At 45.5% G+C, this 12,330-nt stretch overlaps 1 protein-coding gene across 6 annotated transcripts in view; it reads left to right on the forward strand.

Annotated features, from left to right (window-relative positions):
• Window positions 1-491: 491 nt before the first annotated feature.
• The window catches only part of DPP4 (dipeptidyl peptidase 4), a 77,432-nt gene continuing 65,593 nt past the window's right edge, over window positions 492-12,330 (forward strand). For 2 of the 6 annotated variants that reach the window (XM_019923174.3, XM_033860080.2), the window contains exons 1-2: window positions 499-676; window positions 1,208-1,295. In XM_019923174.3, the coding sequence (XP_019778733.1) occupies window positions 671-676; window positions 1,208-1,295 (94 nt within the window). In that variant the 5' untranslated portion in view covers window positions 499-670. Of the gene's footprint in view, window positions 677-1,207; window positions 1,296-12,330 lie in introns of all 6 variants that reach the window. The other 4 variants (XM_019923176.3, XM_073807644.1, XR_012333107.1 and 1 more) reach the window with 3 other exon arrangements.

A 12,330-nucleotide genomic window follows, 5' to 3' on the forward strand; every position in this document is an offset into this window, starting at 1 on the left:
AATCCCCTGCGGAGAATGAATCCAGACACAGCCTCTAAGTGCCACCCACAAGTGATCAATCACTTTTTCTCTCTCTTGGCCTTCCAGAAGCTTTAAACACCCCAGAACTCCCCAGCATATCATTCACTGGCAAAGGACTGAGGCCCGGGTTTTAGCTTCAGCTGCCAGCAGTGAGCTGTGTGTTTGCAGAACCCCGTGCCCTCTCTGGGCTAGGTCCCCTTGCCTGCTCACGCGAGGTTGCGGGAACTGAGAGCAGAGGTCCCTTTCAGTTAAGGCCGACCATGGTCTCCCGCCGGGCGGCAGCAGGTCTGCAGCCTCAGGGCTCGGCATCGGATGCCAGGCGCTGGCTAGACGCTGCTCGGGCGGTCACACCCCTCCTGCGCGCCCAGCAGACATCCCGTGCCCGGCGCGCCCGTAGGGAGGTGCCTCTCGGGCGTCCCCCGGCCGGGACGCCACTGCCGGGGCCCGGCGTGCCTTCGCTCGCAGCCTGCCCGCGGCCCTTTATACCCAGCCGGACCGGCGCTCACTAATGTTTAACTCGGGGTTCAAACTTGGGAGCGCCGAGTGACTGCGCGCCCGGAGCTGCGGAGCCGCACGCGCGTCCGGGAGGCTCGCCTGACTTCTGCCTGCGCTCCCGCTCCGAAAGCTTAGCTCTGAGGAGACGCCGACCATGAAGGTGAGTGAGTAGCTGGCCTCCCCCCACCCACCCGTCCCAACAGCCCCAGGGGCGAGTTGTAGGTGCCTTTTCACCAAACTCTCCCCAGATTGCCCCCAAAGCTTCCGGGTCGAAACCAGGGGCTCTCATTAGGCGGAAGCTTCAGGGCCACGCTCTGACAGGTGAAGGGACGCCCCAGGGCTCTCGCCTGGCTCTCGGGCCCGCGGACTTTCTGCTAGAACCCAGGCACCGAGCCTTGGAGAACCTGGAGGGCCACCCGCAAATCGCACGCCTGAACCCTCACTTGGCTTCTGAGTTGTAGGCCTAGAGAAGCAAACAATTAAAGTGTCCAGAGGCCAAAAGTTCAAGGGAGACAGCTCTTGCAAGCTCCGACTCGCGCGCTCCAAACCCTCCCATCCCGCGGTGCCTCTCTCCCAGTGCGCGCCCGTCGGCAAACCCCGCTGCCTCGGGTGCAGCCCAGGCCCCGACCCTCTTACCCAGACCGGGGCCAAGCGGCTGGCTCTAACTGGACGTGATCTGCCCGGCTTGCAGACACCGTGGAAGGTGCTCCTGGGACTGCTGGGGATCGCTGCGCTCGTCACCGTCATCACCGTGCCTGTGGTTCTGCTGAACAAAGGCAGTAAGTTTAAAACATTTGAAAAAGATAAGACAGTTGGAGACCGGGATCAGGCTCTATTTTACCACACCAAGGAGACCTAGGGATTTTGCTGGGGACTGGGTGGGATCGGTGTGCCAGGTCGTCGCTGAGGCTTTGCTGGCGTGGTCGCCGCTAGATTCGCTTCGTTGGTCTCCAGTGTTTAGGCTACGAGAGCCTTGCACCTGCCACGTCTTGTGTATGGCAAATACATACTTCCTGAAAATAAAGAGAAGTTTTAAGATTTCTTTATGTTAAATTTGAATTTAGTACCTTTTGAATGTAAATTAAAAAAAAAACCAAAAACAACTTTCGTGGTTGTGATTTTCAAAGGAAAAAAGGCAGTGTTCAAAAATCCCAAACAGCAGTAAGGATGTCATAAGGGGAGGGAAAAAAATAAGAAAGCAAGTCCCCAAATAGTTTTGAGAAAAGATAGTGCTTGGGGAGCCCAGGGGGTTTTCCTTCAGGGATGATGGAAATCCATCAGTTGGAGAGTTGGGATGCCGGAAAATAACTATTTGACCACTTATAGAAGTAAGTATTTCAGAGTTAAATCATAAAGCTGGTATCCATGGTAATATTCAGAGGAGGTGGGATCAATGATGTTTGGTGGATTCTTTCATTTAAATCCACCTTGGTTCCTTTTAGCTTGCCTCACTGTTCCAGTTTAGTCCTAGCTCTTAATATAAAACATTCATATAATGAAATACACACCATTGGATGCAAACAAGTGAGAATAACTAGTTTGGGTCTCCACTGGCCCTACTTTCCTTTTAAATAGTAACTTTCATGTAAGTATTCACGTTCTAGTCAACCAACTGAGGTGTGTTCTCTGATGGTCTAGTCAACCAGGAAATGTGTAGACAGTGCTTATATACTGAGGGGTCTTATCTAGATTTCAGGTGACCATTCAGAATTAGTTTGTAGAACCATCAAAAATCATGTTTGGCCGGCAATTTCAGGGCCAGGGCAAAGGTGCCAGAGGTTAAATAACTGAGTGTGTTGACCTATTGATAATGATTTTCAGTTACTTAAGACAGCCATGGTTACCGCCAGTTTAGACTATTAAATGGCAGGCATCTGTCCACTCTTTTGACTCTTTGTTGTGAATTGTTAAAATATAACTGCTTTCATAAAGTGGTACTTTGTATATTTAAACAACCACACACACAAAGCCTTCCTGTGGAAAAAGGACGGGTCACCCATACAATCAGTAAATATTCACATGACCTACATTATGTTCCAGGAACTGAGCTAGTTGCTGCAAATCCAAAGATTAAATTTTATAAATAAAGAGAGCCCCGACCTCAGGAAGTTTATAATCTAGTGGGAAACAGATACGCAAACAAATCAGAGTAACCTGGATAATCCATTCGTCTCTAATATATTGCTGAGGCATCCTTGGAAGAAAGGGTAAAAGTGTAATTATCAGAACTTCCCTCCGGAAAGTTGAAAGGAACACTAAACTTGGATAAATAAGCCACTGAAGATGGCAATGTAATTGGTTAGGGGCCTGGGTCATCTATCTGCCTTCCATGGGGTTTGGTTAAGTTAACGACAGGGATTTAGTTTGGCTGGGTGGGGCATACAGACTTGGGAGGGGTTATCTTCCCATTTCCCTTAAACCATACTTAGCCTCTTCTCCAAAGGAAATTTGAACAAAGATTCCAAGGACATTCTCTTGACAGGGACTTCCAGAGAGGTTCACATGTCTAGGTCTAACTATTATTATGATTCAGTGAGAAAATTTAGGGAGGCTTAAGCAAACTTTCTCAGGGGTTAAAAGGATCACTTCTGGGAAAGTGTGGGAAGACTTCTCACAAGAGATTTTTTGTGTGTGTGTGGAGGCCTGAAAAGTTAGTATCAGTTCCTGGAGATAAGTTTTTCCAGAAAACGTGAATGAATTGTGAGTCATCATAGAGACACAAGATCACATCCTCTATCTGGGAACATAAGAGGACTCCTAGCAAGAGAGAAGTGTGAGCAGCAGGATGATGGATAACTCTAGCATGCCTGAACTGTGGGGCATGACAGTGGGAAGGTGGGCTGACATGGGGCAAGGCTGGAGAGGAAGGAAGGGAAGTATCCCAGGAGACTGATGGCACAGAGCAGCATTTGGAAGCTATAGAGCTACTCAGAAATGTGAATGATTAGACTTCCGTAATTGGAAACATAGGGAGTAAGGGGGTAGGGTGGCTAAGAACCACTCTTGGAATACTGGGTGGAGATGTGGTTTCACTGTGTGTTTTATTTACACTTACACAATAAGTTATTTCTCTTCTCGGATTTCTTAATAGGAATGTATGTATATTTGAGGAGAAAAGGGAAATTATCTTGCTTCAACTCCAGCCTTATCATAAGGAACAAAGATAAAAGCTCAGGAATGCAGTATTTTTGCTAAATCAGCAATACCATTCCTGGGCTGTGCCACCATGAGGGACAATCTTTTTACAAAGGATCCAGAGTCATCACCCAAGAAGTGTCCTTCATATTGTCGACCTAGGTTTTCAAGTCAAACAAAACCAGAAAGGAAGAGAGGAAGGGAGGTGGGAGAGAGGAAATATAAATGGAAAGGAAAGGAAAGGGGGGGGGGGGGAAGAAGAGAAAGAAAGAAGGAGGAAAGGAAGAAAGATTTTGATAGAACAACAAAACAACGTCTTAGATTGTGTGGAAAGCAAAGAAATAAAGAGCTAAGAAAAAAAGAGGAAGAAATGAGCAAACCCAGGCTCATCCCCTGAGAGGTTGGTTTAAAGGTTAAGTGTTTCCGTGTGAAAAGCTGACTTTAGCAGGACTCTGGACACACCCAGAGTAGAGAGAGAGAGACCGAGACAGAGAGAGATGGAGGTGTAAGCTTAATACTGTTAATGAATTGTTTTAGAATAAAAACTCCTCGAGGTCAGGAATTATGCATTTCACAAAGCAAAATTAAAAGTTCATCTCCTTCTGTATATATGATAAAGGATCGTATTTTGTTTTAAATCCCTCAAGTAACCTAGTAGAGAAGGATATTGCGTATTTGGACATTCAGTTTCTCAGAGAATCAGCAATAAAATGTATAAAAATAATTTACTCACATTGGAATTGTAGAAATCTTCTTGGCCTAGAGGCAATAAAACCTTCTCAGTCAGCATTTGTGATCCCTTTAATTCCCTCTTTACATCATATTATAGGCTGAGTTTTTTGTTTGTTTGTTTGTTTTTTGTGGTTCGCGGGCCTCTCACCGCTGTGGCCTCTCCCGTTGCAGAGCACAGGCTCCGGACGCGCAGGCTCAGCGGCCATGGCTCACGGGCCCAGCCGCTCCGCGGCATGTGGGATCTTCCCAGGCCGGGGCACGAACCCGTGTCCCCTGTACCGGCAGGCAGACTCTCAACCACTGCGCCACCAGGGAAGCCCTAGGCTGAGTTTTTAAAATAACTGTCAAATAGTTTCATTATTGAGTTTTGTCATTTGTCAAGAGAGTTTTCTTATTGGGTTTTGTTATGGGACAGAGACATATCTGTTCTTCTTGTGTTCTTTCCACTGCTGTAGCAGTAAATTTCCTCAATACCTTCTTTCAGCACATAGGAAATTTGACTGCTTAGCCATCCACCAGTAATAAAAGAAAACCCAAATGTGAAGGAGACAGGAATAATCAGAGAAAGAAAAGATAACATCTATGAAGTTTGCCTGAGGAAGTCCAGGATCTATTCCAGGTTTAAAAGCACAGAAATGAGCCTGAATGAAAGCTTTGTATATTTCAGAGGCCAGGTTCTAAACAGAGAGCCCTGTAAAAGCTCGAGTTGACTCCAGCTCGCTCAGTTATCAAGCTTTGCCGAGTGCTCCTGAGGTCAGTGGGTTGGTCTTTTTCAGGCCAGCTATTTTGGCTTTTGGTGCCCCAGCTATAGCATATCCTTAAATTTCTCTATCTTAGGCATCTTGCCTCTCATCTTAAAAGTGATCAGAGAGAAAAAGGGAAGACTCTTTGCCCAACTGATGCTTAGAGAAAAATGACATCAAGAGACTGGCTAGAGCTGGATCAGTGTACTTGAAATTTTAAGACTTAACAAAGTGCTGAGCCTAAGGAATGTAACTGTAAGTACCTGCAGGACCCCCTTCCTTGAGGAAGAGAAGGCACAAAGATGTAATAATAACCAACACGGATTCACTCTGTGCCAGGTATTGGGCTGAGGGCTTTCAATACACTTCTCCTTTGATCCTTATAGCAACGCTTTGAGAGAGGTTATTGTCTCCACTTTTACAGAAGATTTACAGAAACCTTGAGAGGGTGCTTTAGTTATTTATTACTGCATAATGAATTGTTCTCAGACTTAAAACAACAAATATGTGTTATCTCACAGTCTCTATGGGTCAGGAATCTGTCAGAGGCTTAGCTGGCTGTTTCTGGCTGAAGGTCCCTCATGCTGCTTCAGTCAAGATATCATCTGAAGGCTTGACTAGGGCTGGGGGATCTCCTTCCAAGCTCTCTCATGTGGCTGTTAGCCAGAGGCCTCAGTCCCCCGTAAAGGATGGGTTTTTCCAAAGGGTGCCAGGGCAGCTGTCTTCCCTTAGAATGAAGGATATAAGACAGCAACTGAGTAGGGAGCCTCAGAGCTTTTTTGACCTAGCCTCAGAGGTGATGTGCTATCACTTCTGCCGTATTCTATTGGTCACACAAAGCAACCCTGATACAAAGTGAGAGGGCGTTACACAAGGGCATGAATATTGGGGTGGAGATCATTGGGGCCATCTTGGAGGCTGGCTACCAAAGTTAAGGAACTTGCTCAAAGTTTCACAGAGTTGGCGTTTCACGCTAAGGCACCGTGCCTCTAGAGCTGGTACTTTGTGATCAGGTATAAAGTTAATGTGGCCATATTAGCATAAATGTTACAACTTCCTATTTATATGCCTATATTTAATTTCATGACTGCTAATCCCTGGGTGCCAGTGTTCTGGGAAAAAGTGCCTGCTGCTGCCTCTATTCCTACACAGAGCTGTAGAGGAGCAACAACTTCCAGCCCAGGACTGACATCCCACTCTTTTGACTGGTCTTATTAAGTGTTTTCAGTGGCAGTAGCAGATGCAGATTGAGTACTTGCACTGGATTACACTTGTTTTGTTTCCAGTGTATACTGTGTTATTTCATCTGATCCTCACAAAACAATCCACGTCAGAGGAGGTATTAATTTCCTGACTTGTTACCCTTAAGAAACTGAGGTATAAAAGTTTAGTGCTTTGTGAGGAAGTACTAGAACTTGGGAATTCAAATCTTGTAACTTCTAGCCTTCCCTGAGTCTGCTGGTTTCCATGAATAACTGTTTTAGAGAAATGTTTTGGTGTAAACTTTTGTAACTTAAAGATTAATCAGGCTTCCCTGGTGGCGCAGTGGTTGAGAATCTGCCTGCTAATGCAGGGAACACGGGTTTGAGCCCTGGTCTGGAAGGATCCCACATGCCGCGGAGCCACTAGGCCTGTGAGCCACAACTACTGAGCCTACGTGTCTGGAGCCTGTGCTCCTCAACAAGAGAGGCCGCGATAGTGAGAGGCCCGCGCACCGCGATGAAGAGTGGCCCCCGCTTGCCACAACTAGAGAAAGCCCTCTCGCAGAAACGAAGACCCAACACAGCAAAAATAAATAAATTAATTAATAAACTCCTACCCCCAACATCTTATAAAAAAAAAAAGGAACCTATTAAAAAAAAGATTAATCACTGCTTTATGGCTTGATGCTAACCCTTGCATTATTGTAAATCAATTATCTTGTAAATATTTTCACCTTTAGTCTTCACAGGTCCATTATGACTTCCCCAAAAGGGCGTGTCTCTCAGAGAGCAAACTGAAACCACAAAATTAGCACTTCTGTGTTAGCTGTTTTAGTTTTGCAGTTTTGTATGGTACTTCAAAATTATAACTTCCTAGGAGATTTCTTCAAACTTAATGATAAACCATTTGCTTTCGTTAACTGTCCACATTAATGAGCACATTTCTTCATTATTTGGTCCACTGGGGAAGCAAGTAGACCCATGAGCTTAGGTCACGTGTTTCAGCATCTAAGGCCCAGGAAGCCAAGGTAATTTAAGGCAGAGCCAAAGCCAGCAGGGACTTTGTTCCCAGCAACCTGAGGGCCAAGGTGGCTTAGGATGTGCAACAGAGAAAGAAGGGCAAGGGGGGTGAATATTAAGTGGGTAACACCACCCACCCCTTCCCTGACTTAACTGTGGGTCCCGCCAAACTGGCTGGGTGGCCCCTGCATCCTTAACACCGTCTCTGTGGGGCTGGGACCCCATCTTCTTATTTTCCTCAGTTGTTTTAAAGCCAGACCTGCTCAGGTCCATGAATATCATGGATGGCTCCCATTTCCCTATTATTTTCCTTTATTCTTTTATTCCAGGCAGGAAACTCTTGTTGTATGAGATTTAAAGCCTTTGAAGGGCTAAGGCCAGAGGCGATATTTGTGAACTTTCCTGTGTGTACTGAATGCTTACTGCATGGCAGCTGTTGTTGCAGGTACAAGGGATGAGGCTCTAAACAGTAGAGGCAAAGAGCCTGCTCCCATGGGCCTTTACAGTCCTGGGGCGGGCAGATAGTAGGCAAGCTGAGTACTGTCTGAGTACTTTCAGACAGTGATACAGGCTAGGACAAAAATAAAGTGTGGTCAAGAGGATGGAGGGACACAAGAAGGAGTTTCTCTGTTTCAAGCATGAGTGTGGCATGATCTTGTTTCTCTTTTAAAATGCCTCTGACTCTGGTATAGATAATGGTGGAGGGTGGGAAGTGGATTATCCAGGTGAGAGATGATGCCAGCTTGGACAGGGTGTTAGCACGGGAAGGAGCAGAGATAAGGATGACTCCTTGAACAGTTGGCTGGCTAGCCCAAGTGGAGACCTTTTTCTTGCCCTCATGGCTCTATCCTTCCCAGAAGAGCTAATCTGCAGTGGTCCCTCCAGTTCCCTCACCCTACTGGATACACTTCCTCTTTCCAAGGCAGGTCTCGGGGAGGGCCTTCTACATCATGCACCCAGCATGTCAGCAGAAGGTAATTCTCTAATTCAGCAAATATTTATTGAACATTTTCTACGTTAGGCACTTTGTTGGTCCCTGGAAATATAAAAATAATACGCATGGCCCTTGCCCTCAAATAATTCTTAATCTTAAAGGAAACATAAACATGAACTATAATAAAAAGAGCTAAGTGTCCTTCTAGTAAATGATCAAAGTGCTGTGGAAGCTCTAAAGAGAACATGATAAATGCTGCCCAGGGAAGTTCATATATGGAAACCAACCAAGCTTAAAGGGTTAATAATTAATGGGCCTGAATACAACCTTTCCGATCTCGGAGCCATCAGACTGGCTCCCAGGCATGCAGTTCACCTACATGTTTAGCCCTCAACAGTTTACAGCCCCGACCCCCGATTCTGTATGCAGTTTACGTCAGAGAGAATACTTTTGGCTGCACGTAACAGAATACCTGGCCCAAAGTTGTTTAAACTATAGACTCTTATTGTTAACATCCGTAATTGGAAGTGCAGAGGTAGGGCAGTTCTAGAGTTTGTTAACGCAGTGGTCCCACAGCTTCCTCCAGCGCCCAGAGTCTGCGTCTTTCAGCTCTGCTGGTCTCACACTGTTACTTTCGTTCTCAAGCTTGTCCTCTCAGGTCGAGCATGACTGCTGCTGCAATGCCTCATTTGTCACACAGCCATTTCACAAGGCAGGGAGGATGCTGTTCCTCATTCATAGTCTGTTCTATCAGGGAGGAAAACTACTTCCACAAGTTCCCTGGCCCAAGGCAGACTTTCCCTCGTGTGTCCTTGGCCAGATCTGGGTCATTTGTCTATTCTAAACCCATCTCTGGCAAGGGGAAAGGATTACCAAGCTTGGACTAGATTAACCAAGACTCACCTTTCTGGGACCAGGAGGGAGCTCCTTCCTCAGCCCTTGGAAGGGGAAAGGGAATTACCTAAGTTGAACTGGAGATTCTAAAAGGAAGAGATGGGAGGTCTATGCAAGTGTATCAGATAGTTTATGATTGCTCATTTTTCATTACATTGGAAAAATTTAATTTACTAACAAAAGAAAATAGATGTCAAGCCAGCTCTGATCTCCAAAGAATACAATCATATAACTCTCTCTCTCTCTTCTCACTTTCCTTCCTACCCAAACGAGTTTATTGTAAAGCAGGGTGTTTTGACGCTGCCTTTTTGGTCCTGAAGGCATTTTGAGCCCAGCACTTGCTTTCTGTTGTTATCCAAAATGATTGAGAATAGGGAAGAATTGAGTTTGCAACATTTAAGACACAAATCTGAGAAAATGGAGGGGGTCAGAAACATCTGAGGGAAACTGCTCTCAATTTTCTCATATAAACTGTTGTATTTTATCCAATTCATAATGGGAAAATGTGGCAGAAACAGTTAACATAAAACAAAACAGTCAACGTAAAGAAGTTTAAAAATACATGGTAAAAGTTAGACCTGTAAAAATTGACCCAGGAAAGTAGCATTTGAAATAATCTACATGGTAATCATTTCATTAAGATTAAAATGGTTTGACTGGACTGAAAAGAAAATCCTGAACTCCACAAAAATCAAGCAGCCCCTTCGTACTAGCTGGTGATCCCCACGCCCCGACCCCTACCCCGTGCTCCCCCGCTGCTCCCTCGCGTACTCATGTGTCTCCTCTCCCCAGACCTCCAGCACCTCCCCACGGTCATTCTCAGCTTACAGCCAACCTTGCTTTCTATTTTAAGGAGAAAACTAAGGCTATTAGGAGACAAGGTCCTCAATTCCCACCAGCCCCCTCTCAGCACCTGCCCAAGGCCAAACCCTTCTTTGTACACTGACCTCATCCTCTTTCACTTACTAAGAGATGTGGCTGCAGCTATTTCCTCTGCCCACTGCATTGTCATTTCCCCCTCTCTATATAAATAAGCTGTAAATCTCTCACATCCTGAAAGAAAGGGAGGGAGGGAAGGAGGGAGGGAGGGAAGGAGGGAGAGAGGAAGATCCTCTCTGTACCCCACATCCCTGCCCACCTCCCAGTCCCTTGCCCTGCTCCCTTTACCAAAAAACTCCTGGAAGAGTTTTCTATTTTCTTTGTCTGCTGTTCCTCTCCCGCTCCCTCTTAAACTCACTGGCATGAGGTTTATCCTCACCCGTCACTAAAATGTTTGGCTCTGCTCGCGTCAAAGTCCCTAACCTCTGTGTTGCTGAGTCCAGGGCTCAGTTCTCCCTCTGAGTCTCCCATTCCCTGTCAGTTGATCATGCTTCTTCTCCCCTCCTCTGTGTTTCCACTCTCTCCTAGATTTTTCCTTCTGCACCTCCACATGCTCCCTCCCATTCTCTGTAGGGGCTCCTCCTCCTGTCTGACTTCTATTTTTAACATCTTTATTGGAGTATAGTTGCTTTACAATGGTGTGTTAGTTTCTGCTTTATAACAAAGTGAATCAGCTATACATATACATATATCCCCATATCTCCTCCCTCTTGCATCTCCCTCCCACCCCTCTAGGGGGTCACAAAGCACTGACCTGATCTCCCTGTGCTATGCAGTTGCTTCCCACTAGCTATCTATTTTACATTTGGTAGTGTATATATGTCCATGCCACTCTCTTACTTCGTCCCAGCTTACCCTTCCCCCTTCCCGTGTCATGTCTGACTTCTGACCTTGGACTCCAAGGCTTCATCCTAGAACCTCTTCCTTCTTTCCCCCAGGTGATCTCATCTACTCCCATGGCCTTAAACACCATCTATAACCTGACAACAACACCCAAATTTATATCTCCAGACCAGACCTCTTTCCTGAACTCTATATGCATACGTGCAACTATTAAGTGGACATCTCCATTTTGATGCTATTAGCATCTCAAAGTAACATCTCCCAAAACTTTTTAATCCCCTCAAACTTATTCCTCCCTTAATACATCTGGTCTCAGCAAATAGCAATTCATTTGTTTTTCAGTTACTGAGGCCAAAATGCATGCAGTTCTCAACTCCTCTCCCTTGTTCACACTCAACATCCAATCGGTCAGCAAATCCTATCACTTCTACCTTCATGTTCTTTCAGAATTTGGCCGTATCTCAGCACCTCCACTACTACCACCCTAGTCCAAGACACCATCACCTTTCACCTGCATTATTGCAAAAATCTCCCTATTTCTCTTCTTACTCCCTGCAGTGTATTCTCAATACAGCTGGCAAGATAAACTGTGATAGACAGAATTCTAAACTGATTCCCCAGATTTCCTCCCTGCCCCGTGTGCTAATCTCTACCTAATCTCTGAGATTGTGGATATAATGGATTTTATCCTGGTGGTTAGGTGACATTATATGATGGCATAATCAGCTTTAAGAAAGGAAGATGACCTGGCTGAGCCTGATCTAATCACATGAGCCCTTAAAAAGCAGAGTTTCTCTAGCACTTAACCGTGACACTTAACATCCTAACAAAGGCATTGTTTATTTACTGTTTGCTCCTATGTCTCCCCCCCATTAGAATGTAAGCTTCATGAGGGCAAGAATTTTTTGTTTTGTTCACTCATATCTCTAGTGCTCAGAACATTGAAGAACAGAGTGGGTGCTTTCCTAGAGCTGTCGTAACAAATACCATACACTGAGTGGCTTAAAACAACAAAAATTTATTCTTCCACAGTTATGAAGCCCAGAAGTCCAAAATCAAGGTGTCGTCAGGGCCACGCTCCCTCTGAAGGCTCCAGGGAAGAATGCTTCTTTGCTTCCTCCAGCTTCTGGTGGTTACTGGCAACCACCTTGACTTGTAGCTTTATGACTCCAATTTCTCCTTTCATTGTCACATAGCCTTCTTCCCCTTCTGTCTCCACATGGTCCTCTTCATTTTCCAAGTCAGCAAAAGCATGTCTTTGCATGACCTTCTTATAAGGACACTCCCTAATCCCGTACGACCTCATCTTAACTAATTACATCTACAAAACCCCTATTTCCAAATAAGGTCACTTTCTGAGGTTCCCAGTGGACATGAATTTTGGGGGGTGGGGAAACTATTCAACCCAGTACAGCTTGACAAACATTTGGTG

Source organism: Tursiops truncatus, chromosome 7, assembly GCF_011762595.2.
Source record: "Tursiops truncatus isolate mTurTru1 chromosome 7, mTurTru1.mat.Y, whole genome shotgun sequence".
Taxonomy (NCBI): domain Eukaryota; kingdom Metazoa; phylum Chordata; class Mammalia; order Artiodactyla; family Delphinidae; genus Tursiops; species Tursiops truncatus.